Source organism: Ochotona curzoniae, unplaced genomic scaffold, assembly GCF_017591425.1.
Source record: "Ochotona curzoniae isolate NIBS_2020 unplaced genomic scaffold, NIBS_Ocur_1.0 contig_4516, whole genome shotgun sequence".
Taxonomy (NCBI): domain Eukaryota; kingdom Metazoa; phylum Chordata; class Mammalia; order Lagomorpha; family Ochotonidae; genus Ochotona; species Ochotona curzoniae.
Genome location: NW_024466313.1, coordinates 3,656,834 through 3,681,977, shown reverse-complemented (window position 1 = coordinate 3,681,977; position 25,144 = coordinate 3,656,834). Strand labels below are relative to the sequence as shown.

At 66.0% G+C, this 25,144-nt stretch overlaps 2 protein-coding genes across 5 annotated transcripts; one reads left to right on the top strand and one right to left on the bottom strand.

Moving 5' to 3' along the window:
• Positions 1-2,356: 2,356 nt before the first annotated feature.
• On the top strand, positions 2,357-7,054 carry CFAP410 (cilia and flagella associated protein 410). Its single transcript, XM_040986696.1, has 7 exons — positions 2,357-2,477; positions 3,502-3,520; positions 3,911-3,957; positions 4,634-4,863; positions 4,938-5,121; positions 5,815-5,890; positions 6,822-7,054. The coding sequence occupies exons 1-7, from the start codon at positions 2,401-2,403 to the stop codon at positions 6,948-6,950; spliced, it is 762 nt and encodes a 253-aa protein (XP_040842630.1). The 5' UTR covers positions 2,357-2,400; the 3' UTR covers positions 6,951-7,054.
• Positions 7,055-8,928: 1,874 nt separating this feature from the next.
• Positions 8,929-24,865, bottom strand: PFKL (phosphofructokinase, liver type). 4 transcript variants are annotated; one of them, XM_040986692.1, is made up of 22 exons: positions 24,744-24,865; positions 21,131-21,204; positions 19,867-19,944; positions 19,411-19,600; positions 18,908-19,073; positions 18,621-18,665; positions 18,413-18,521; positions 17,492-17,587; positions 15,702-15,794; positions 14,806-14,931; positions 14,303-14,367; positions 13,814-13,883; positions 13,308-13,454; positions 12,915-12,985; positions 12,034-12,121; positions 11,589-11,741; positions 10,862-11,026; positions 10,372-10,433; positions 9,999-10,110; positions 9,518-9,617; positions 9,321-9,426; positions 8,929-9,184 (listed from the first exon to the last, which is right to left on the bottom strand). In XM_040986692.1, exons 1-22 carry the CDS (start codon positions 24,826-24,828, stop codon positions 9,037-9,039), a joined length of 2,349 nt encoding a protein of 782 aa, XP_040842626.1. In that variant the 5' UTR covers positions 24,829-24,865; the 3' UTR covers positions 8,929-9,036. The 4 variants fall into 4 exon arrangements, with proteins under 4 accessions (XP_040842626.1, XP_040842625.1, XP_040842629.1 ...); XM_040986691.1 differs by having other exon boundaries at positions 13,820-13,883; XM_040986695.1 differs by lacking the exon at positions 14,806-14,931 and having other exon boundaries at positions 13,820-13,883.
• Between the last annotated feature and the right edge of the window lie 279 nt (positions 24,866-25,144).

Sequence of the window (25,144 nt, the reverse complement as noted above, 5' to 3'; positions counted from 1 at the left end):
GTGGAGGACGGCCCAGTGCCTGGCCCTGCGCTCGTGTGGGAGACCCGGATGGAGCTCCTGGCTCCAGCCTGGCCCAGCCCCGGGTCGTGTGACCACCAGAGGAATGAACCAGCAAACTAAAGACACCCCTTCTCTCCATGACTCTTTAAAATAAACAGCATCTTTAAGGAAAAAAAAAAAAGGCTCAGCATGGTAGCAAAGCAGTCAAAGTCCTCACCTTGAACACGCCAGGATCCTATCTGGGCACCAGTTCTCTAATCCCGCGGCCGCACTTCCCATGCAGCTCCCTGCTTGCAGCCTGGGAAAGCAGTCGAGCATGGACCAAAGCATCGGGACCCTGCTCCCACAATGGAGACCGGGAAGAGGCTTCTGGCTCCTGGCTTCAGATTGGCGCATCTCCAGCCATTGCAACCACTTGGGGAGTGAACCAGTGGATGGAAGATTTTCCTCTCTGTCTCTCCTTTCTATATCTGACTTTCCAGTAAAACAAAATAAATCTTTAAAAAAAAAAGTCATGTCTGTCACTCTGTCCTCCTGCATGTCTCACTGACCGCACCCCAGAAGCTCCTCCCGTCCTGGACACTGTGTGTGGGGTCCCCAGGGAGGTGGTCCCAGGTCCCCGCCTCCTGGCAGCTTGCAGCTTGCCGTGGCCTGGAGCTCTCACTGTTGCTGGGTCACCCTGTGGCTGAGCTTGGCTCACAGTGTGGCTGGCCACGTCATCTGGTGTCCCGTGGCAGGGTCCCTTCCTCGGCAGCGCGGCCCCTCCTTCAGATAAAGTCTCTAATGTGGTTTCCAGAACCCCAAAGACTTCCAGCCCCCCTCCCCTGATCTGTGGGGTCGGCAGGTGGTCCAGCCCTGGCAGCCAGGCCATGTGCACCTTAGCAGTGCCCCAGGTCAGCATGAGGACCCGGGCTTTGCACTCACATTGGTCAGTCACAGATGGGGGCGGCCCTTGGGGGGCTGGGATGGGGGTCCTCAGAGCCAAATGCTGGGCAGGCGCTTTCCTCAGCACAGTGGCAACTGAGGCCCTGCCTGCAGAGAGGGTCCCCAGGAGGAGTTCAGGGACTCCCACAGAAACATTCAGAAGGCTCCAAGAGACTCCAAGATGGACCTGGGTCTGCCTCCCACAGCACCCCAGGGCTCCGAGATGCGTCAGCTGGGAGCATAAAGATAGCAGGCGCTCTGAGGTGCGCTGGGGGCCAGCAAAGGGTCTGGAGGAGGGCAAGGTCGAGGGGCCCAGGTGCCTGGAGCCACAGCGGCCCTGGGTCACCCCGGCCGTCATTCCTGCCCTCCTGGCTGCTCCGGCAGTGCCGGGGAGGTGAGCCCTGAGGAAGGGTCCTAACCTTCCCAGCGAAGGGAAACTCCACCAGGAGAAGGAAATTTGCCCGCCGCAGCCCGCAGTGTCACTTCCCCATCTGAGGGTACTCGGGGTCATCCTGTTCTGGGGTCAACTCAGAAACACAGGGTTGGGGGGCGCACGACCCAGCCTGGGGGGGACGGGTGTCCTGGGTGCGGATGCAGGCCTGGGGAGGTGGGGCCCCTGGGGAGCCCTTCAGGGGTGCAGAAGGCTGAGACCACAAGCAAGGGGGTGGGCAGCCCAGCCTAACAGGCTCCTGGGGCGCTGTACCCCACAAGGAGGAAGCGCGCTCCCCGCCGGGATCACGAGAATCAGGCTCTCCGCTCGGGCTGTGGGAAACAAGGAGCGAGGACGACTGGGGCGAGCCCTCCTCACCAGCCACTTCCCCAAAACACCCCCTTAGCGTCGCTCTGCGGGAACCCCCTTTCCAACACGTGAAGTGTGGGAGGCGTTTCCTACTGAGCGGCAGAAGCAGGTGCACAGAGGGGCTGGCCTGGAGCCTGGGGGGCTCCCGGTCCGTGGGGTCGGGGCGGAGGAGGTCCCGCAGCGGCCACCCCAGATTCTGGACCTGACGGAACCCCTCTCTGCCTCGGGAGGCCCAGCCCGCCCGGCCTCCGTAATCCCGGGCTGCGGCTCTCCTCAAACCGAAGCTCCCGGTGCCGCGGCCGGAGCCTCAGCTCCCCTCAGGGCACCGCGGAGGCGCCGGCAGGAGGGAGGCGACGCAGCGGGAGTTCCAGCCCTTCTAAGCGGCAGCGAGGCCCACACGGCCCGTCCCCGCCCGCAGCCGCCGCCAGCCCCGCGTCACGTCAGAGCGCGCCATTCGCGAACGCCACCGCGGGGCATGCGCAGGACGGCGCGGGCGGGCGGCGCCGTGCGGAGTGGGCGGGGATAGCACGGGAGCCACGCGCTCATTGGACGTCCCGCCTCGCCCAGCCGCCGACAACGCGCTGGCCCCGCCCCTGACGACGCGGGCCCCGCCCCTGGAGACGCCCGCGCGGCCGGCCACGGCCAGGCCCGCCGGGGCCCAGGTGCCCGCGGCTGCCATGAAGCTGACTCGGAAGATGGTCCTGTCCCGGGCCAAGGCTTCCGAGCTGCACCACGTGCGGAAGCTCAACTGCTGGTGAGGCCAGCCGCGGGGGCCGTCCGTGCTGGACACAGGGTTGGGGGGCGCAGGACCCAGCCTTGACCGCAGGGCTCCGGGCAGGCGGGAGGTGCGGGGCCGGGGCCTGTGATGGCTGCGGGGCGTCGGCCGGGTGCAGGGCGGCCCGAGCCAGGACGTGGCAGGACGCGGGCAGCGGGGCTGTGGTGGAAGCTGGAGCGGGGGCCCTGGGGACCCCTCGAGGTCACCGCCCCAGCCCGTGGTGCTCAGGCCGCAGGGTGCGAGCTGCGGTCGCAAACGCTCTTCTCGCCTGGCGCGTCTCCGTGGCCATCGGCTGTCCACAGTGTGTTGGCAGGGGCGGTCAGTGATGCCCAGAGCCGGGACCACAGCAGCCCTGTTGGGGCTCTCGCATCTGCGTCACGGGCTGGCAGTCTGGCCATGGTGGCCCCGGTCCGCCTGGTCTCTGCTGCCTGCAGCTGCGAGGTGTCCCCAGCCTTCCAGGACAGGCCCACGGCCTGTGACCCCGCTTGCTACTGTGCGGTTAAAGCCGTCGCGTGGGTGTCCCTCAGGGTTTGTCCACTCGACCGCTAAAATAGAATATGACACCAGTGACAGCACAACAGGCTCTAGCTCCAATGAGCTGCAAGGCGAGCGGCTGACCAGGACCAGGCCCCTTACTGGAGTGCGGCCCCATCAGCACATTTGCAGGGCCAGTTGACACTGGCTGGCATAGTGTGGCAAGAGCAGAGGCGCTGTGCGTCCCCTGCCTGTCTCGGCTGGGCAGCCTGTGCCTGTCTCCCCTCCGGTCCGGCAGTCCAGGTAACCATGCTCAGGCCTGGGCACCATCTGTGAGATCACCGGACTCGGACCTGAATTCTGGGAACCGTTCGTGCTGCAGGTCACGCAGGAGGCTCGGCCTGTGGAACTCGCATACGGTTCCACAGCCGAGCAAGCAAAGCAGCAGTTACAGGAGCCAGAGGTATTGCAGTTAGCAATGAGCCACGTTTACAGTCGGCATGGCTGACGCGGTGTGCTCTCTCCCCAGGGGCAGCCGCCTCACCGACGTGAGTATCATGGTCCCCGCCGCCAGGCGCCCCAGCCCCCCGGGTCATGGCCTCGTCCCCAGAGCGACAGAGCTTTGCTCATCCCTGTGACCCAGCAGTCCTGCACAAGCACCAGTGACTCACCGACCGCCCACACCCAGCGACTGCTGGTCCTGCAGAACCAGGGAGAGGGCCGGGGACCCTACGGCTCCTCCCCTGTCAGATGTGGGCAGAGCCCAGGCCAGGGGCCCAGGCTGCCCTGCTGCTGCCTCCCCTTGGTGCAGCCACGGACCCCTGATGTCTGCAGCTGGTGGCAGCTCTGCCGGGACGGTCCACACCCCGGGTCACTCTGCAGCTGCCCGTGGCCCCCATGCCAGCTCACGCTCTGGGGGTCTGCTCTTTTCCTACTAGATTTCCATATGCCGGGAGATGCCCAGCCTGGAGGTGGTCACGCTCAGGTAGGGCCTCCGGCTCCTGGCCGCACCTGTGGGCCCTGGGATCAGGTGGGAGCCGGAAGCTGCTCTTGGGAGACAAACCGTGGAGCCCAGAGGCCGGCTGCTCCATCAGCCCCTGCCCTTATGTTTGATTCATTTATATATCCTTCTGGAAGGCAGAGTGACAGAGAGAGGGGGAGTCCACCCACTGTGTCACCCCCAGGTTGCCAGAGAAGCCAGGGCTGGGCCCGGCAGACACCAGGAGTTCCATCCAGGTCTCCCCTGGGGGCTTCAGGGGCCCAAGGACTTGGTCCATCAGCTGCTGCATTCCAGGTGCATCAGCAGGGGTCTGGGGCAGAAGCACGGCAGCCAGGTCGTTCCGCAGTACTTGCAGTGGGCACTGCGGGAGGCTCAGTCCGTCGCACCACGGCACCTCCCCGCAGCTGCTGGCCACGGCAGGCTTGGCAGTGTCCCCAGGGGGGTGTCTCTTCTGTGAGCTAGCAGGCCCACCTCCCACAGCGGCCATCCAGGGGGCCTGGCCAGCTGTCGCCACCGTGACCAGCGGTGACTGCATGTCCAGGTGAAGCAGTTTCTTGTTTGCTGGATTCTCATCTGACGCTGTGTGGCCTGCAGGTGGCACGGGTGGGAGTGTGGGAGGGACTCACGCCCCTTGGCCAGCGAGCCACCTGTCCGCACGCAGCGTCAACAGCGTCTCGACCCTGGAGCCGGTGAGCCGCTGCCAGCGCCTGAGCGAGCTGTACCTCCGTCGGAACCTCATCCCCAGCCTGAGCGAGCTCTTCCACCTGAAGCACCTGCCACTGCTCCGGGTGCTCTGGCTGGCCGAGAACCCGTGCTGCGGCGCTGACCCCCACCTCTACCGCATGACTGTGCTGCGCAACCTGCCCGGCCTGCAGCGGCTGGACAACCAGGGTGGGCCCTGCAGCCCCGCGCCCCTCCTCCCACCCCTCCTGCCTGTGGCCACGCTGACACTGTCCCCCCCCCAGCTGTGACCGAGGAGGAGCTGTCCCGCGCACTAATGGAGGGCGATGAGATCACCTCTGCCCCAAGCAGAGAGCATGCGGACAGTAGCTGCCCCGCTCCGTCCTGCACGCTGAGCCCCAACAGCTCGGCCGGCTCCACCGCCGACACAGAAGCCAGCAACGACCTGCTGGGCTGCAGTGAGGCCAGGTGAGTCCCAGCCCAGGACGAGGCTAACACCTCTCCTGGGCATCCAGGTTTGGGGCTTACACCTCTCCTGGGCTTTGGGGGGCGGGGTGAGGGTGGCTGGGGGCACCTGGCTGAGTCCTGCAGTTAAGCTGTATTTCGGGGTCTCATGTGGGCAGCGAGGGGCAGGTGCGGGCCCTGTGTGTGGGCAGTGAGGGGCAGGTGCAGGGCCTGTGTGGGCAGTGAGGGGCAGGTGCTGGGCCTGTGGGCAGTGAGGGGCAGGTGCAGGGCCTGTGGGCAGTGAGGGGCAGGTGCAGGGCCTGTGGGCAGTGAGGGGCAGGTACAGGGCACCTCTTACGTTCCTGTTTGCTCTGGTGTCCCCGCCAGGGACCCTTGCTAGGGAGCAGGAAGGAGGACAAAGCTGGCTCCATGTGAGGTCAGGGGTGCTTGGGCTGCTTGCATGTGGCTCAGCTCTGAGTGCCAGGCACTGTCAGCGATGAGGCTGTGGCCAGCCTGCTGGCACCTACTGTGGGCAGCACCTCAAGGTCAGGAGCTCTGGAAGCCAAAGGGGAGTTGCCCGAGGGGATGAGCAGAAAAGACTTGGGGTACACGTGGGCTTGCAAGGCTGCCCTGCATGGAGCCTGCCGTGTTCCAAGCGGGGTGACTGGACTCCAGCCAGGACCCGGGTCCCGCACTCCTCATTGTCTCCCTGTGCAGCAGCCTGCAAGGTCGGCTCACACCGAAGCCCCCACCTTTCTCCCAGAGGGACACTGCTGGCAGCCACACCAACAGGGTGAGTGGCCGAGGCCTGAGGGTGGCACTGCTCTGTATGCGTGCCCGCTGGGAGCGCTGGCAGCAGCCCCACAGGCGAGGGTGGGCAAGTCACTGGGGCCATCCCCGCGGCCACCACAGCCCCAGAGGTGACCCGGAACCTAAGGGAACAGCTCAGGAAGGAAGTACGAGTGTGAGCTAAGGGAAACCCCCTTACCACCCCGGGTCAGAAGCATCTAGAACCTGTCAGGGAGGTCGCCGTGACGGCCCGTCCAGTGGAGGGGGGCTAGCTGTTGTTGGGGACGCCTACTGGCTGGCCAGGTGGCTGGACACCACTGGACACACTCAGTGACCCAGGAAGCCGAGTGGTTGGTACTGGCCGGCACCTCCTTAGGCCCCACCCACTGCCCAGGGCATGGCAGGTGCCCACGGGGTTGGCCACGGGATCTCCCCAGGTGTGTCCTCTCAACAGATCCCAGTGGGCAGGCCAGGGGCCAGAGCCAGCCTTAGCAGTGGCCTTAGCAACCCGAGGACCATGACCCCCTGCCAAGCTGGCTCACCCATCAGAGCCGAGCCTTGGGTGCTGGGTCCAGGGCACAGGTGGGTCCGGCCAACAAGCCCCTTGCTCGGGCCCCCTCAGTCCTCACTCCCGCAGATCATGGGAGGAGCCAGGTGTGACCAAAGGCCGTCCTGTAGACTTAGGAGCCAAAGTGTTGGGCTCACCCTCTGAGGACACGGGTGACCCGTGGAAGACCCGTGTGACCAGCCTGAGAGTGGAGGAAAGGCAGGGGAGGACACAGGATCCGGGCTCAACCCCACGCTTCCGTCTTCCATCTGCACCTGTGATCCTGCACCCCAGGGCACCCACAGTCCCCACCCCGAAGGGCCAGCCAAGAGAGCCATGGCACGGTCGGGATGCCCCAAGTAGTGCTGAGCCTCGGCTCTGCCCACAGAACGTGCTGACGGCCGTCCTGCTGCTGCTGCAAGAGCTGGACGCCACAGGGCTGGAGGCCGTGCAGCAGACCGTGAGCAGCCGGCTCCAGGCCCTGCGCAGGCAGGAGCCCCAGGAGGATGCCCAGTGACTGGCAGGCGAGCCTCGGGCCTTGCCCTTCTCCCTGGCACTGCAGCTGAATGCCAAGTGACTAGCAGGCCACACGCAGGCTGTCTGCGTGGACCCCAGCCCCTGCCCCTGGAGAGCATCCTGTGCAGCTGCTGCCTGGGAAAGGGCACCCCTGGGCCCTCGCAGCAACAGCTTCATGCTGGCCATCCCTAATAAAGTATTTTTCCAAGTCCAGAGTGGCCTTCCCCCCTTGCTGACAGCCACAGTTCAGGTGCTGGCCACGGGAGGGCCACACTCCCGGCCGCCTGGCCCTCCACCCTGTCCCTGGGGAGGCTGTGTTGAGGGCGGAGCCTTGGGGACCTGCCATTGCACATCTCCGGGGAAGGGGCAGGACACCTTGCATTGTTCTTCCCCTTCTCCCAAGATCTCAGGCCACCCATGGCAGGGACTCTGCTGGACAGGCCCCCCGCCCTGCCAGGGAAGTAGGCAAGGCAGTGGAGTGTTGGCCAGGGCGCCCCAGCAAGGGAGGTGCTGCCCCAGGGGCCTCTGCTACTACTGCTGTAGGGGAAGCAGCCGAGATCCAGGCGGCCCTGCCCCTGCTTGAGACTAGGACCCCGTTCCTGCAGCACCTACTTGCTCACAACGGGCTCACACCAGGTATATGTGACGGCCACACAAGGCCATGCAGGGGGTGTGGTGGGCAGGTGGCTGCAGGCCAGTGGCCATCTGTCGATTCCACCAAGGTGCCCTGTGAGTCCTCCCCTCCCCCACCTGCCCTGGCCTGGAACCAGGGAGCCTTCCCATGTCCACAGGGGGTACTCACTGCTAGAGGCTTGCACATGTGACCCCAGGACCCCCGACCAGAGCACCCAGCAGCCTGGGCGTGTGGATCTGGCAGAACCCTCCACCTGGGTAACACACAGGCTGGCAGTCCAGGCTGTCACTCCCTGCCGCCTGCCATGTGTGGGTGGGGTGGCTCAGGCTGGACTCGGCTGCAGCCTGTCCTGCCATCACGGTCTCAGCCTAGGCCAGTCTCTCCTGTGGCCCAGTGCTCAGGCCATCTCAGGCCCTCCGGGGACACTAGCCCCACCCATCCCGCCAGAAGCTGGCGCAAAGCGGCCTTTCAGGTGCCTCTCCATGTGCCCCATACCCAGAAAACTCACAGGACCAAACTGTCTCCAGGCATGACGGACAGCAGTCACTGCAGACCGCACCCCAGCATCCTGCCCAGGAGGGGACGGGCAGACTGTCCTTCAGGCTAGCCGGGGCCATGCCCTCTTCATCCACTTCCCACCAGGCAGCCCCCACTGGCCACATCCTGCTAGACAGGTGGGAAATATGGAGACCCAGTGTGAGCGAGGGCTCTGGTCAGGGACCCAGCCCTGCAGCTCCACAGCTGGAGGTGGTCCCAGCAGCAACACCTGAGGCCAGTGGGGTCTCCCCAAGAGGACATATGCACACGTGTACACGGGGACAGATACCCATAACACACATGTGTACACGCGTACACACATGCCTGATCCTCCAGGCCTGTGACCCAGCCTGTCAGGACTCAGGCCCAGCCCCACCCAAGCTCCTAGCAGCCTAGAAGCCTCAGGCCCTAGGACCAGCATGGCAGAACTGGCACAAGCCCTGGTGCAGGGCCAGCCCAGGCCATGAAGTCCCAGCACCTCCAGGCCCTCCCCGAAGAACGGTCCAGGTGCTGGTGCAGTCGGGTATGGTCAAGGCCCTGTGTCCCCACTGGACCCCTGTCCCCTGGGATGCTAGGCCCTGGACAGATACACCCCTGGCCTCACTGCCCACCCTGCCCCCTGAGCTAGCTCACACCAGACACCTGCTGCGAGTCCCATCCCAACCCAGACTGTCAGGGCGGCCACTCGGGCAGGTGTGAGGGTCCTGGAACCTGGCTCAGACCTAGGGGGAGCCACAGCCATTTGGGCCCCAGGGCTCATCCTAGGCCCACCCTATCCCGTCCCCTCCTCAGAGGACACAGGACTCTGGTGAGGTGGTTTATTTCTAGAAAAGGTGACGGCTTGCGGGGAGCACAGGGGCAGGGTGGACGCCAGGGGTCACCAGAGTGGGTGCGGCCCAGGCGGGTGGCCCCCCGCTCAGAAGCCCGTGTCGATGCTGAGGCTGCGGCGTGTCACGTGCTCGAGCTCTCCAGACACGTAGTCAGCCATGCTGATGCGGTAATGCGCCAACATCTTCAACATCAGCCGCAGGTTCAGCCACCACTGCTCCCGCGGCATGCGGTGCCTGGGGGTCGGGGTCAGCCCTCAGTGACCCAGCTCAGCGGTGGAGTGGACCCCTCCTGCCCGCTGCCACGTGTCTGGGGACCCCCTGGTGTGACCCAGCTCTGCTCTGTCCCCAAACCCCCGCCCCGCTCACTCACTCGAAGTCTGTGTCCTTCTTGAGCTCGGTGACCGGGCTGAAGGCCACCACCTTCTTGCGCAGGCCGATCACACAGGCCGAGTCGGGTGCGTTGGCAAAGACCCGGCCTGCAGACAGAGGCACGTGTTGTCTCCAGCAGCAGCCCACCAGCCCAGCCCCCACCCGGGTCCACAGGCCGCTGGGCCCCTGGCCACCGACCCTTGCGGTACACGGCCCGCAGCATCTCCGACACCCACAGCATCGCCTTCACGCCCAACTTCGTGCCATAGTTGCGGTCAAAGGGTGTAGGTGCCCCACCCTGAAGACAGAACGAGGCCAGATCTGAGCGTCCAGCAAGCCTGGACACCCCAGTCCTGCGGCCTCGTGTCAGCCATACACCCTCCTCCAAGCCCGGCCAGGGACCACCCTGTGACTGGGCTCAGCACACAGCCACCCACCGGGAACTCCCACAGCCTCCTATGCTGTGAGCACTGCATGAGGCAGGGTGGGGCGTGAGGACCCAGATCCAGACAGGGAAAGGCCAGGAGAAGGGTGCCAGAGGGGAACAGGCAGTGGAACAGCTCAGCTCGGGTCTGAGTAGAGGCGGGGAGGGGGGGTGACCTGACCACGGCAAGTGGCAGGTGCAGTGGGAGGGGCCAATACAGGACCCGCCCCACCACACAGCCCCGCCCACCCGCACCTGCTGCAGGTGGCCCAGGACGTTGGTCCTACAGTCAAAGACACCCTTGCCCTCCGAGGAGTACAGATTGTAGAGGAACTCCGTGGTATAGTAGTCATGGCACTTCTCATTCCTGCGGGAGCAGTGGGACCTGAAGAAGGGCGCCAACCCAGCCCGAGCCCCAGAGACGGGGGGCCTGAAGGCCAACCCAGCCCAAGCCCCAGAGACGGGGGCCTGAAGGCCAACCCAGCCCGAGCCCCAGAGACGGGGGCCTGAAGGCCAACCCAGCCCAAGCCCCAGAGACGGGGGCCTGAAGGCCAACCCAGCCCGAGCCCGACACAGGGCCTGTCCATGGTCCTGCCCAGACCCTCAGATTCCCCCGCACCGCCCTCACCGGAGAACCAGGCCCCTCTGGATGTCCGTCTTCATCTTCTCTGTCATGTGTTCCACGTTGGCCTGGGGGAGAGGACACTGAGCAGGGGAGCAGGGAGAGGGGCCCCGGGGAGACCCAGGGGTGCAGGGAGAGGGGCCCCGGGGAGACCCAGGGGAGCAGGGAGAGGGGCACCGGGGAGACCCAGGGGTGCAGGGAGAGGGGCACCGGGGAGACCCAGGGGAGCAGGGAGAGGGGCACCGGGGAGACCCAGGGGAGCAGGGAGAGGGGCACCGGGGAGACCCAGGGGAGCAGGGAGAGGGGCACCGGGGAGACCCAGGGGAGCAGGGAGAGGGGCACCGGGGAGACCCAGGGGAGCAGGGAGAGGGGCACCGGGGAGACCCAGGGGAGCAGGGAGAGGGGTGCAGGGTGAGCGAGGGGTGCAGGCAGGGCTGTGCCCGCAGGACCCGTGGAGGGGTGGAGGTCCCTGCCAGCCGGGGTGCTGTCGGCCCACCTTTAAGTCGTGAATGTTGAAAGGGTCTTCGAAGACATAGGCAGCATCGGCGCCCACGGCGATGCCCGTCACAGTGGCCAGGTAGCCGCAGTAGCCGCCCATGGTCTCCACGATGAACACTCGGCGCTTGGTGCCCGAGGCCGACTGCTTGATGCGGTCACAGCTCTGCAAGCAGCGGCTGGTTAGGGCTCCGTGTCCCCACCCTGCCCAGGGACAGGGCACGGGGACAGGGCGGGACTGGGGCTGGGCTCAGGACCAAGGTGGCCTGAAGGCACCGCCTGAGGCCCCCAGCCCCTAGGACAGCAGCCCGAGGACATGTGGATTGTCACAGGCCAGGGACACTGCTGACAGTCCCTCTCCAGGACTGGTCAGGCACATGTCAGGTGCTAGGGACAGCAGGACGAAGGACAGCCGAAATGGCAGTCGTGACGGGGGCTGTGTGACTAATTCCAGCCAAGAGCGGCTCAGAGTTTGGGAAAGAAATGGCAGGTGATGGAAAGCTGAGCCCTGGGCCAGGAGGCACGCCCCACACGCAGCTGGGCAGAGGGGAGGGAAATGTGCCTGTGCGCTCCACGAGCCAGGAGCGCCAAGCCACAGGGCAGTGGTGTCTGCAATGCCAGCAGGATCACAGCGCAGGCAAGCCCAGATGAAACGGGCCCGGCCCCAGGGGCAGGCACAGCCAGATCTGCCCAGGTGCCCTAGCGGCCCCGCTGTGCGCCCCACACACCTCCATGGCTGCGTTCACGGCGGTGTCCGAGCCCAGGCTGAAGTCCGTGCCGGGCACGTTGTTGCTGATGGTGGCGGGGACCACACACATGACGATGCACAGCTCCTCGTAGCGACCCCGGGCCTCCACTAGCTGCAGCACGCCCTCATAGGCCTGTGGGATGCCGGGGTCAGCTTCGCCCCACAGGCACTGCTCCCCACCTGCCCCAAACCCTCCCATGCTCCCCAGGCAAGGTCCCTCCTTTGGAGCCCTCAGGCCACACCAGCCCGTCCACCGGCTGCAGCCTACAAAGTGGGGGAACTCAGAAACTGCCCTGAACAACCCCCACCTCCTGGGCTCACAGCGCTCCCCCTGGCGAGGCCCCCTAGGAGAGGGCCAACACCCCGCAAGCCCAGCCCAGGGCAGCTCGGAGCGCTGACCCCCGCAGGCCCAGGCAGCCCCTGACCTCGAACCCGCCGATGACCAGCAGAGCATGGATGTTGTAGGCGCGGATGTTGTCCACAATGGGCTCCAGGTGGGCCTTGGGCAGAGTCCTGCCAGACGGACACGGCATGGGTGGGTGGTGGCCACAACACACCTCACACCACTGCTGCCCTGACCACACCCAGGCCACCAGCAGCCACCAGCACCCCCGTGTGGCCAAGTGGCCTCGTGACTACACCGGTCCCAATTCCAGTCCTTCTGCAGCTTCCACTGGTAATGCAGGAGGGGACTCTGCAGCCTCCCTGCAGGTCACCTGGATGGCCACGACCCCCATGCCCACCAGGCCCTGCTATGGAAATGCTAGACAGGAGAAATCCCCATGGTGTCGGATGACAATGGAATCCCATATGGGTGCCAGTTCAAATACCAGCTGCCCCACTTCCCATCCAGCTCCCTGCTTGTGGCCTGAGAAAGCAGTGGAGGAAGGTCCCAGTGCTTGGGCCCCTGCACCCGCATGGGAGACCGGGAAGGAGCTGCTGGCTCCTGCCGTGGCCTGGCCCATCACTGGCCACTGTGGTTAGCTGGGGGGTGATCCAGCGGATGGAAGCACTCACCTGCTCTGACTTTCAAATAAACGTGCAAATGTTTCAAAAAGAAAAGGTGGTATAGGCCCAGCACAGCGGCACAGGCCCAAGCCTGGCAGAGCCGCCTTCCCCTACACAGGGGACCACATGTGACCCACAGGAGCTCGTGACTATGGGGCCCCAGGCGGGAGGGTCTGAAGCTGCTCCAGTGAAGCTGCCAGCCGGAAGCGGGGAGTGGCCCAGGGCTCATCCCTTTGTGGGAACACCCCACCCCACCAGGCCCTGACCCCCACTTCATCACCCAGGGCCCATGGCTCACCTCTTGGTCCCCAGCATGGAGCCACCGCGGCCCAGCCAGCCAGCCACATCGTGCCAGCTCACCTCTTGCACCTGTTGGGAGACAGCCGTGGTTCAGAGGCACAGCCAGGCACCTTACCCCTCCCCAGGAGGAGACAGCTGGGCTGACCGCTGTGCCCACAGACCCCCGCTCTGCAGCCTTAGCCATGGGCAAGGACACCATGTCCAATGTGGCCTCGCCCACCCACCGGCTACATGGACACTGCCCCTTAGTCTCCGCCCCAGGCTGCTGACCCGTCTCTAGCTGGCCTAAGCCTGAGACCCTCGCGTGCTCAGGAACAGCCGAGGGGCCGGTAACACACAAGGCGGCCAGCAAGACCCCAGCCCCGCGTGTCCCCGGCCCCGCTGCACCCACCTGCCCCTTGGCCAGGCCCTCGAAGCCGTCGTGCACCACATACACCGTGTGGCCCTGGGAGATGGCGGTGCGCACCGCCGAGCGCACGGCCGCGTTCATGCCGGCTGCCGGGGCCCCCACATTCAGGATGGCCAGCGAGAAGTTGGTCTGCAGAGGAGACAGGGCCATGAGACAAGGGGCCACAGCCAGAGCCTCCCAACCCACCCCTCTGGGGCCCAGCCAGGGGCTCACAGCCCAGAGCCCGGGCAGGGGCGAGGCAGAGCCCGGGCAGGGGCGAGGCAGAGCCCCACAGCCCAGAGCCCAGGCAGGGGCGAGGCAGAGCCCAGGCAGGGGCGAGGCAGAGCCCGGGCAGGGGTGAGGCAGAGCCCCACAGCCCAGAGCCTGGGCAGGGGTGAGGCAGAGCCCAAGCAGGGATGAGGCAGAGCCCCACAGCCCAGAGCCCGGGCAGGGGTGAGGCAGAGCCCAAGCAGGGATGAGGCAGAGCCCGGGCAGGGGTGAGGCAAGGCCCTCACCTTCTCTTTGGACAGTTTCTGGTGGGCCAGCAGTTTGTAGATGTTCCAGTTATTCTCAAAGCTCCTGGAAGGAAACCAGTCAGACAGGGCCTGGGGACACGGGGCTCACGGGCCTGAATTTGGCCAGGAGGGAGCCAGGCAGCGGGCAGGCCAGCTGCCCACTTCACTGCGCAGCCGTGAGGCCCCAGCCCCTAACACAAGCTCACCGCATGGCACACGACAGCAGGCGGGTGGCACCCGGGTTTGCAGCCTCGGCCACGGGCAAGACCACCACGTCCAGCGTGGCCTCACTGACCCACCTGACGCCTGCAGGACACAATCCCCGAGACCAGAGACCAAAACCCAAACTCCTCCCAGCTAGCACCACAGTCCCCGTGGGCCCTGCCTACCCCACTGTGCCTGCCAGGCGGTGCCACCCCCTCTCCTGCCTGCCTAGTGCCGCTGCTCCCACCCAGGCCGAGAGCTGCACACAGCCAGCCTCACCTGCCGCGCAGCTGGATGGCCTCGTCGAACCGCCTCTCGTCCATGGCCTTCTGCACCTCTTTGGTCTGGCAGGAAAGAAGCCAGAAGCACAGGCTGGGGGAGGCCCAGCAGGCCACCGGCCACGGCCTCGCTGGGCAGCCCTGGCAGCTCAGCCCACAGACCCTGCTGCCCACACCGAGCCTCCAGCCTCTCGTGGGCTCCCAAGGCCAGCCCCGGCAGGAACACAGCCCTGAGCCCCAGACCCCCAGGAACCCAGTGGGGCGATGCACTGCCCACCCGGAGCCCTGCCCAGTGACCAACTTGGTACACCTGCTCTGTCCCCACCCTCTGTCCCCACACAGGCCTGCAGAGATGTGACCTTAGCTCCTTACCCCCACAGGGTGCCACCTTGGAGTTGCCTTACACACAGGGACCCTCCCCCAGGTGTGTCCACACTGAGCCCCCAGCACTGTGAGACCCCTCTCCCAGGTGCGTTCACGCCAAGCCCCCAGCCCAGCACTCACCACTTGCACACACTCCATGAGTGGCAGCCGCACAGACTGGTTCCCCGACAGGCTGACCACGCAGGCTGGCGTGTCGGGCGTGGCCTCCAGCAGTGCCATCACCGCCTCCATGCCCATCTTGCTGCTCTGGGGGAGGAGGGGTCAGCATGCCCACCTGAGCCTTCCAGGGCACTCTGTCACACACATCAGGGGCCTGGCAGGCTGGGGTCATGACCCCCGACCGGCTCCATGGTGGGTGCAGGGGAGACCACCCTCGGGGGCTCCTGGGAGGCACATGCAGCAGCCCCCCAAAACAGGACTGGCCAGCCCCTGCACCCATGTCCCGGGAAAGTCCTCACGGGAGCTCCACATGGGGCAACCTGGCTCAGACCTGGATGCTTGGCCCCAGCATCACCACTGGTGGGACCCAATGAGACACGGCTACACTCAGGCCGCCAACACAAACCTGCACAGGGACCCACCAGAGCCAGGGGTGCCCACCTGAGGGAGCCCCAGGACCCTGCACTCCTCCCCCAGAAGCCAGCCAGGGCCAGGAGGGTCAGTGCCATAAGAGCCCACATTCAAGGTGAGGGTGGGACGGCAGCCAGAGGGCAGGTTCCCACTTGAGGCAACACAGGCACCGCACACACCTGCACACACAGCCGGCCACCAACACACCTGCACACACAGCCGGCCACCAACACACCTGCACACACAGCAGGCACCGCACACCTGCACACACCTGCACACACAGCCGGCACCAACACACCTGCACACACAGCCAGCACCGCACACCTGCACACACAGCCAGCACCGCACACCTGCACACACAGACACTGCAGTCATGGCACATTAACTGCACACATCACACTTAGATCACGCACCCCTGCACAACAGGCCCGAGTGCCCCGACCTACCAGGACACGGTCGAAGGCAGACGGGGTCCCTCCTCGCTGCACATGGCCCAGCACGGTGACCCGCGTGTCGAAGCCCAGCCTCTGCACCACCAGCTGCCGGGGAAAGTGCGGGTGTCCAGGGCAGTTCACACACACCGCTCCGCACAGCGTGGACGCCTGCCCCTGCAGCCAGGCAGCCCCACGCAACTCGGGGTGCAGGGACAGCCCCGCCAGCGTCCCCACAGCACAGCAGGGTCGGAGTGTGAGGGTGTGTGCACACAGTGGGTGCTGTGAGGGTGTGAGGATGTGGTGTGTGCACACAGTGGGTGCTGTGAGGGTGTGAGGATGTGGTTGTGCACAGTGGGTGCTGTGAGGGATGTGTGGGATGTGTTTGTGCACAGTGGGGGCTGTGGGCTGTGAGGATGTGGTGTGTGCACACAGTGGGGGCTGTGAGGGATGTGGTGTGTGCACACAGTAGGTGCTGTGAGGGTGTGAGGATATGGTTGTGCACACAGTGGGTGCTGTGAGGGTGTGTGGGATGTGGTGTGTGCACACAGTGGGTGCTGTGAGGGTTTGTGGGATGTGGTGTGTGCACACAGTAGGTGCTGTAAGGGTGTGAGGATATGGTTGTGCACACACTGGGTGCTGTGAGGGTGTGTGGGATGTGGTGTGTGCACACAGTAGGTGCTGTGAGGGATGTGTAGATGTGTTTGTGCACACAGTAGGTGCTGTGAGGGTGTGAGGATGTGGTGTGTGCACACAGTGGGTGCTGTGAGGATGTGGTATGTGCACACACTGGGTGCTGTGAGGATGTGGTGTGTGCACACAGTGGGTGCTGTGAGGGTATGTGGGATGTGGTGTGTGCACACAGTGGGGCTGTGAGGGATGTGGTGTGTGCACACAGTAGGTGCTGTGAGGGTGTGAGGATATGGTTGTGCACACAGTGGGTGCTGTGAGGGTGTGTGGGATGTGGTGTGTGCACACAGTGGGTGCTGTGAGGGTGTGAGGATGTGGTGTGTGCACACGCTGGGTGCTGTGAGGGTGTGTGGGATGTGGTGTGTGCACACAGTAGGTGCTGTGAGGGATGTGTAGATGTGTTTGTGCACACAGTAGGTGCTGTGAGGGTGTGTGGGATGTGGTGTGTGCACACAGTGGGTGCTGTGAGGGTTTGTGGGATGTGGTGTGTGCACACAGTGGGTGCTGTGAGGATGTGGTGTGTGCACACGCTGGGTGCTGTGAGGGTGTGTGGGATGTGTGCACACCGTGCATCGTGTACTATTTGCATGTTCAGAGGGATCAGTGATGGGTCCTGGCCTAGGCAGCGTCTCACTCCTCTCTTGTCCTGTCCACCCTGATGGACATGGCATGTGGCTGTTTGGCAAATGGACAGAATCCTTGTCACTGTCTTTTTGAAAAGGCAGGGGCTCTCGTCACCCCGGGGCCTGCTGGACAGGAACCCCAGGGTGGGATGAGGCCATGGCAGGGAGACCTCCTCACTCCCAGCTTGGCATTGCCAGTGGCACCTTCTGCTAGCTCGGAGGGACTGAACCTACTCGGCTACATTGTAACAGCTGGGACCTGAAGGTGGAGCTCCCCAGAGCAGCAGGAGCCTGGCCCCGCCCACACCTGCCTCGCTGCAGGCTGCAGGGTCAGCCCCGACCAGCATCAACCCCCAGAGCAGGTCAGCCCTAAACCCACATCAGCCCCAACTCCGGTGGCTCGGGTGTGGATGGTCCCACAGACCACCTGGGCTCCTCAAGACCCTGGGCCCGGGTCCCGCGCCCCAGCCCTTGCCCTGGCCCTGCACTTACATCCTTCACGTAGCTGGACGAGATGGGCTTCCCGCTGCGGTCAATGGCGCCTTCGGCAATGATGATGATGTTCAACCGGGACCCCCGGCTCCGGGTCTGGGCCAGACAAGTGAGGCTCAGTGCTGGCCTGGCAGGGTCAGTGTCCCCACAACTATGCCACCCCATCCTGTGAGAGGCAGTGGGGCTGCAGCCAGGTCCCCCGCTCCCTGCTGGCTGCCCACAGTTGGGGCCCAGCGGGCAGTGTGGCTGGGATCAGGGCTCAGGTTTGCCAGCTTTCCCACACAGCTTGGGTGTGAACACGGCCGAGTCACACCTAGCAGGGACCCCGACGCTCCGACTAGGCAGGCCTCACATCCAGGTTCCATGTCTGCCCTGGGCATTGGTGGAGAAGGTTCTAGAAGCTGACTCCCAGCCCCTCCTGCTCTGCCTCCATGTGGGTCAGGCAGATGCTGCCAGCCCAGGCCGCCTGCTGCCCCCAAGGCTGGTCATGTGGGTCTCATCAGAACACTGAAGCCCAAGGCCCGAGACATTGGGGAACCCTGCCCCCCACAGCATGGAGCCTCTGGCAGGATAACAGTGTGTCCTGGGAGCCCGCTCACCAAGGGCCCAGCTGGCCCAGCCAGGGTCTGGGCACTGCAGGGCAGCCAGCAGCTCTGACCCCATCGGCCATCACCTCCCCAGAAGCCAGCCTGACCACACTGCCCACACTGACACGGAGAGCCCAGCCCAGGACACAGGTCTCGGCCATGTGTGCCAATCAAGGTCAGTCAACGCAGAAGTCAGCTGCCGTGCCCCAATGTGTTAGCCCTGCCACCAGGGGGCACCCAAGGTTCCCTGGACCGGCCACAGCAGGCTGCAGAGAACCAGCCCCCCAGTGTCCCTTGGGGACCCCATCCCAGGACGCGGCACCCCCGCACTCACCTCGCCCAGACGCTCACACATGAAATTCTCCCAGCCATCCTCGGGGGGCGCCTCCGGGATGAACAGCCAGTCGGCCCCCGAGGCCAGCGCAGATACCAGCGCCAGGTACCTGGCAGGGGACGCCAGGGTCAGGAGCCCAGCCCCCCGGACAAGGGAGCACCCCATGCCCTCTCTGTCCCCTCCCCCAGTCACCTCCTGTCCTGCTCACCCGCAGTGCCGCCCCATCACCTCCAGCACGAAGGTCCTCTGGTGGCTGCAGAGACAGAAGAGACGGGCTGTCAGGCCCTGTTCCGGGGACCCCAGGGACCCCAGGAACCCCAGCTCAGCAGCTCCAAGGGTCGGGCGGGGGATGCAGAGCGACAGTGGACAGGGCATGGGGACAGGATGGCCATCCCTCCACACCCAAGCCAGGCCTGGCTGAGGCTGCCAGGAGCCCAAGGACCCCCCAGCACCCCGGAGCTGCAGGCTGGGCCGGCACAGGGAAGCCCCACTGACCTCTGGGCCGTGGTGGTGATGGCATCAATGACCTCCATGATACGGTGCAGGGCCGAGTCGGTGCCAATGGTCATGTCGGTGCCACAGAAGTCGTTGTCGATGGAGCCCACCAGGCCGGCGATGTTCAGGTGCGAGTAGGTCTGGGCTGTGCTCTCCGAGATCTTCCCTGGGCGGGGAGAGGCAGGAGGGCCAGGTGAGGCCGCCCGCGTGCAGTCTAGGCAGGGACTGGGAGCCCCACGCCTGGCCAGTGCGTGGAGGGTGCTGAGAACGGCCGCCCCCTCAGCTACCAGTACCCCAACCAGTGGCCCAGGCCACTGCCCGACCCTGGGGGCTCTGGGTGGACAGTCCCCAGACCTCAGCTCTCTGCCCAGCATGTCCAGGACCCGGCCTGGCACGCCACCACCGCAAGGCCTGGATGCTGAGCCTCCTGCCACCAGCCCACCCGTGATAGCGTCCAGTTCCTCCACGGGCAGCAGCCACGCAACGCCGGGCCGCAGACGCACCTTCCTGTACCAGCTCCTCCAGCAGGCTGCCCCACTCGCTGCGGAAGATGTTGGCACCTGTGAGACTGCCGTCACCGCCGATGACACACAAGTTGGTGATGCCACGCTGGACCAGGTTGTAGGCCGCGGCGCGGCGGCCCTCCCGCGTGGTGAAGGCCTTGCAGCGGGCACTGCCAATGATTGTGCCACCCTGCGCGGGACAGCCGGGACTTTCACACAGGGCGGGGGCATCCCGGGGCACAGCAGCAAGGGGACAGCTGGGACCAGCCCAGGCCACTGCCACAGGCCTTCTCCTGGACCCAGGACAGGACAACATCCCCACACAGCCACCTCCTCGGGCTGGGGAGGCACGTGCGCACGCACACACAGAACCCGGGCCCTGTGCAGTGTTTCCGCATCTCCCCGCCTCCGTGTGGCCCCCGCTGCCCGCGCTGCCCCCGCTGCCCCCGGCCTCACCAGCTGAATGATGTTGGAGACGCTGAGCCAGCTGGCCTGTTGGATGTTCTCGCCACCTCCCACCAGGCCCTCGTAGCCCTGGAACCGGAGGGGTCAGTGTGAGACAGTGGCCACCACACCGTCCTCCAGGCCAAGTGACGCACACGCAGCCTGGGCCCCGGCAGCAGAGCCGGGACAGGTGTCCAGAGAGCCTGGGGGCCAAGCCGAAGCGGCCACACAGGGTCAGCCCTGCACCAAGCCTCATCCCCAAGCCCCAGGGACCAGCCGCTCGCTGAGCGGGCTGACAAAGACCAAGGCTGACAAGAAGGTAGCGGCCTTCCCCACAGCCCAGTCCAGCCTGCTCGGACTGGCCCCACTGTCCGAATGGCTGCCGACAGCTAAGGCAGAGCAGTGGGGAGGGCACCAGAGGGCTTCAGGTCTGGTCAGCAGTGACACAGGCCCACCCTGGCCTGTCAGAGCCTGCCTGGGCCACGTGCACGAAGCAGTCCTGGATCTGGAACCCAGGGGGCTGCCCGGTAAGCGGACCCGCCTGCACGCCCGAGATGGGCAGGCCGCCATAGGCCTGGCCCTGTCTCACTGTGTGGGTGTGGAGGGGCAGTCCCAGGACCACACTCCTAGCCCTCCAGGCCCGAGCACCAGCCGGTGACACAGCTCACCACCCCGCCCCCTGCAGGAGCCCCCAATCCTGCAGCTGGGCTCCTGGCGGGAGCTGAGGACACACCTGGCTGCCAGGTGACGGTCCCAGGGTCAGCTGCACCGGCCCTCAGCCAGGACTCAGCTGGGACTCCCAGGGCACCGCCAGAGCCAGCGGGGGCCTGTGGGGCTGCATTAGCCCCGAGGAGCTGAGGGCTGAGCGCGTCTCTGGAATCAGAGGCCAGGAGAACAGTGGGAGGCACCTGGAGAGCCTGGGTTTATTACAACGGATGAAATGACCAACTAACCAGAAAACCAGACAAGGCGAGACCAGGAGGTGGGACACACAGACAGGGGTGGCCCCGGGTCACAGCAGAGACCAGGACACAGGTGACCCCAAAGGGTGGCAGCTGCCCAGCAGGACAGCCTCCGATGACCCTCCCTCCCAGGCCTGGGGTGGGGCAGTGACTACCGCTGGGGACAGCAGTCCCCAAAACCCACAGGCCCCTTTCTGGGGACTCCGTCAGCCCGGGACCCCCAGCACCCCCAAGCTGTGGACCCCTTCTTCCCCCAGCCCTGAAGCCAGCGTGCAGCAATGGCCACACTGGCACACCCCGCCCCCCTTACCTACCTCATAAATGAGGAAGACTTTGGCGCCCACATAGATGCCCATGCGTGTCACAGCCCGCACAGCTGCATTCATGCCTGCCAGTGGTCAGGACGAGGTGGTCAGCGGGCGCCATGCCAGGGACCGTGAGGGCCGGCTCTGGCGTGTGGGAATGGGGAGCCCCCAGTCCCCTGCATGGCACACAAATGCGGGGCACGCCCCAGAGCTTCCAGTTCTGCCACTGCCCTCCTCCCCCACGCAGATGGCTAGCCTCACCTCAGCACAGCCAAAGGGGAGCTGCAGCAGGTCCAGGGCTGCCCCACCTGCCCTGGACAGGGCCCTCTCCCCTCCAGGAACTCAGGCTGGGCACCCAGAGGTCACGACTCCTACATGCCCTTTCCCTCCTCCCTGCCTTCCCCGGGCAGCCACTCTGATCCATCCTACCCACTTCCTGAATCTGACCCAGTCCCCTACCCAGGCGGCCACTCCCCTGCCCTGCCCTGCCCTGCCCTGCCCTGCCCTGCGGCCACTCTGAAGACACCCACCCTTCCCAGCCCAGGGGCTGTGCAAGCCAAGCACCCCCCCCCCCCGCCCGCCCGCTGGCCTTTGTCCCCAGGGATCCACCTGTGCCCAAGGGGGGCGAGGTGCATCCCAGTGCCTTGCAAGGTGCATGGGGTGGGCTCCACCCCCACCTGAGCCTCCTGCCTGCAAGGCAGCTGGGGGCAGCAATGCGGCTCCCACACTGGGGTCCCACCCAGGGACTGGTCTCCTGGCTCCCGAGCCCCGAGCGGGATGAGGCAGCAATGGGGGGACCCCTGGCCCTCACTCTCCCTCACCAACAGAATGAAAGTGTTACCCAAGTGTGGGATCTGGGGCACAGTGACCCTGGCCCTGGTTATACAGGAACCCCCCCACCCTCACGTGGCCTGCAGCTGGGCGGGGAAGCAGGCCTGTCGCGGCCCCACGACCCCTCCCAGTGCCCCACCCTGAGCGACCCCCAGGCTAGGGAGCTGCGCGCCAGTGTCCCTGGGCAGCTCCCAGCCTAGGAGCCCTCCCCGACACACGCACCAGAGCAGGCAGTGTGCAGGGGCCACGGGGACCTGAGCTGCCCACCCTGCAGCTTGCATAAGTGCTTTCAGCGGGCAAGAGCTGGTTGCCCAAGCAACAACAAACGTCTCACACACCCCAACTCGCAAAGTGGGGTTGCTAAACTGGAGCTGGGAGAGCCCAGACAGCAACCTCACAGCCTACCCAGGGGACGGAGGCTGCGCAGGGAGTGGGGGCTGCAGGCTCCCGCTCTGCTGAGGGCCAAGCAGGGAGGCAGCGGGCTCAGCCTGAGCCTCCCACGCCGTGAAGCGTGCCGCCCCCTCCGCTCCCAGCACCTCCCATCAATGGGGAAGCAGGCCCAAGAGGCGCAGAGAGGAAGGGGTCTGTGGCAACCCTGTGTTCAATGTGGAGCTCCCAGGGGACTCTGTGCCTGTCACCTCCCCAGCCAGCCTGGGGGTTGTCCGGAGCCCTGGGTTACGGTCGTGGTGGGTGCTGGACTTTAGCCTGCAAATGACCCCAGGACATAGCAAAACAAAACCTCTGGCGCCTGGGGTGGCATGGCAGACCAAGCCCAGCTGTGCGGCCAGCCAGCCAGGAAGTGCCCACTGACCAAGGCCCTGTGTCCCAGCAAAGGGAAGCTGGGTGACCCAGCCCTGTGCCTGGTAGAGCCGAGCTTCCATCTGCCCTTCGGTCAGCTCGTCTGCCTCCCCGTAAACCCCGCGCGAGGGCAGGACAGGGAGGGACCACGGCTCGGCCCCTCCCAGGGCCAAAGGCTCTGGGCTCCAGGAAACGGGCGCCGGGGACAGAGCCCAAGAACACTTGGCCACCAATGACCCTTCATCACGGTTGGCTCAGGAGGCAAGAGCGGGCATCGCGGCCATGCCAGTCAGGCCCCGATGCGGTCAGGAGCCGCAGGGAGCCCGGCTCACGCAGACACGTCAGTGCCCACGCCAACCGCCGGGGCCCAGGAGAAGCCCAGACCAAGCACTGGGCCCTCCCTCAGCCACAGCCATGGCAGACCGCGGGGAAGCGGGGAAAAACCTGGGGTGGCCCATTTCACTTCCCCGACCCCAGCAAAGCCCTTGCGTCACATGGGAGGCCAAGGGCAGCTGAGCAGGACAGAGTCTGGCTGGCCCGCTAAGTCTCAAGCATCCCAACCCAGGCCCCGGGGAGGAGAGCTCAGCCACGGCCCCACACCATCCTCCAGCCCCACCTGCACCCCACAGCTGGGCAGGCACTGGCAGGGCTCCCCAGGGGGGTCCCGGCTCCACCAACCGTAGGAGGACATTGCGACCCTAGAGGGTCAGGGAGCACAGGATTGCAGTTGATTGGATAATATTTGCATGAGAACAACCGAATGGCCACCTTTTGACTGGATATCACTTGTATAAGAACAGTTGAGTGACAGCATGTGAATGGGAACACTTGGTGGAATATACAAGACAAAAGGACTTCCAAACAAGAGTATGGAAACAGTGGATGGTTTGTTGATGAGCTCAATACCTCCTCCCTCATCCCATAGGACCCTCAGTGTATAAAGCCTGATGCCACCAATAAACTTGGGCTTTGACCATCAGTCAGGGTCCACGCGTGTTATTGTCGGCTCCGTGCACCAAGTCCGTCGCTGCGGGACAGCGATGACCAAGTACCTGGAGGACTCCATCCATAGGATGATGCCCTAGATAGGAATGGGGGAGTCTGCTACTGGGCCTTGAGCCAAGGGGGGACCAAGCTCCCAAGCCCTGTGTCCTCCCCGGCGTGCTGAAGGAGCAGGTCAGCCAGGGGCCTCCTGGGAAGCCGCTTCCTCCTCCAGCTCCTCCGGCGGGCCAGGAGGGAGGCGCGCCCACATTGTTCTGCCCAGGGGCAGGCCAGCAGAGGCTGCCCCGCCGGGGGGCTGGCTCGACCGCTCCTCAGGTTAGGGTGGGGCCCAAGGTCAGCAGACCCGACCAGGCCGGGTGCGCACCTCCCCGCCACAGGACGGCTGGAGGGAGGATCCGCCTCCCCACCCCCACCCAAACTTGACTCCTAAGACTCCTAAAGTCCCGAGACAGCTCCCGCCCCCCACGGAGGCCCCGAGCGGCGGGAGGGGAGCGCAGGAGGCCAGGGGCTGAGCCTGGCCCAGCCCGATAGGGGCCCCGAGCAGGGGGCAGCAGGCGGAGGGAAGGGGTGCGGATTGGAGCCCGCCCAGGCAGGGACCCCAGTCGGGGCAGAGCCCGGAAGGCCCGGGCTCCGGGCGCCCGTGGAGACCGGCCCTGCGCTCCCTCGGGGCTCGCCGCTGCGGGAGAAGCTTCGGGTCCTGCGCCCGCCGCGTCCGGGGCCACCGGGGCCACCGGGGCCACCGGAGCCCGCGCAGCCACACCCCCCGGGGGCCGGGCTCCGCGCGCAGGGCGGGCGCAAGGCTGGCGCAGGGAGCCCGTGGCTGGCCGCACGTACGCGGCGACCCGAGCGCGTGGGGCGGACTCCGGGCTCCCGGAGGGGCGGCGCTCGGGGCGGGGGGATCGGCCCGAGGCCCCATCCCCGGGGCGGAAGGCGACGGTCGCGCCCGCAGGGACACCGTGCGCCGAACCTGCGCGCACGGAACCCGGCTCACCTTGCGCATCGCCGCCGCTGGTCAACACGCCGATGGCCTTGCCGGCCCCCGACATCCGCAGCTTCTCCAGGTCCACGGTGGCCATGGCGGCGGCGAGACCCGGGCCCGCGCTGGCCGTCGCGCCTGCTCTGCGCCGCGATCCCGGTCGCTGTCGCTGTCGCCAGCCCCGCCTCTGGCCCGCCCCGCGCGCCCGACCCCGCCCCGGGTCCACCCCCGGCGCCACGTTTGACGGACAGGACGCGGGCCCGGCAGCGAGGGCACCCGGTAGCCGCAGGCAGGGCACGTAGCCGCCCGGAAATCTGGATTTCCCGACGTGGGGTCGCCGCCGGCGCATTCTCCCAGCCACTCTTCCCTGAGACTGTGGCTGCGGTCGGATCCCCTCGTGCCGGCCCAAGCCGCCG

Coding starts and splice junctions, on each gene's coding strand:
- CFAP410 (XM_040986696.1), top strand. CDS start 2,401: ATGAAGCTGACTCGGAAGATGGTCCTGTCCCGGGCCAAGGCTTCCGAG. Junction 5,122..5,814: donor CTGGGCTGCAGTGAGGCCAG/GTGAGTCCCAGC, acceptor CTCCCTGTGCAG/CAGCCTGCAAGGTCGGCTCA. Junction 5,891..6,821: donor CTGGCAGCCACACCAACAGG/GTGAGTGGCCGA, acceptor CTCTGCCCACAG/AACGTGCTGACGGCCGTCCT.
- PFKL (XM_040986692.1), bottom strand. CDS start 24,828: ATGGCCACCGTGGACCTGGAGAAGCTGCGGATGTCGGGGGCCGGCAAG. Junction 15,795..17,491: donor CGTCCAGCTACGTGAAGGAT/GTAAGTGCAGGG, acceptor TTTCCCCGGCAG/CTGGTGGTGCAGAGGCTGGG. Junction 9,185..9,320: donor AAGAAGGACACAGACTTCGA/GTGAGTGAGCGG, acceptor CCCGACCCCCAG/GCACCGCATGCCGCGGGAGC.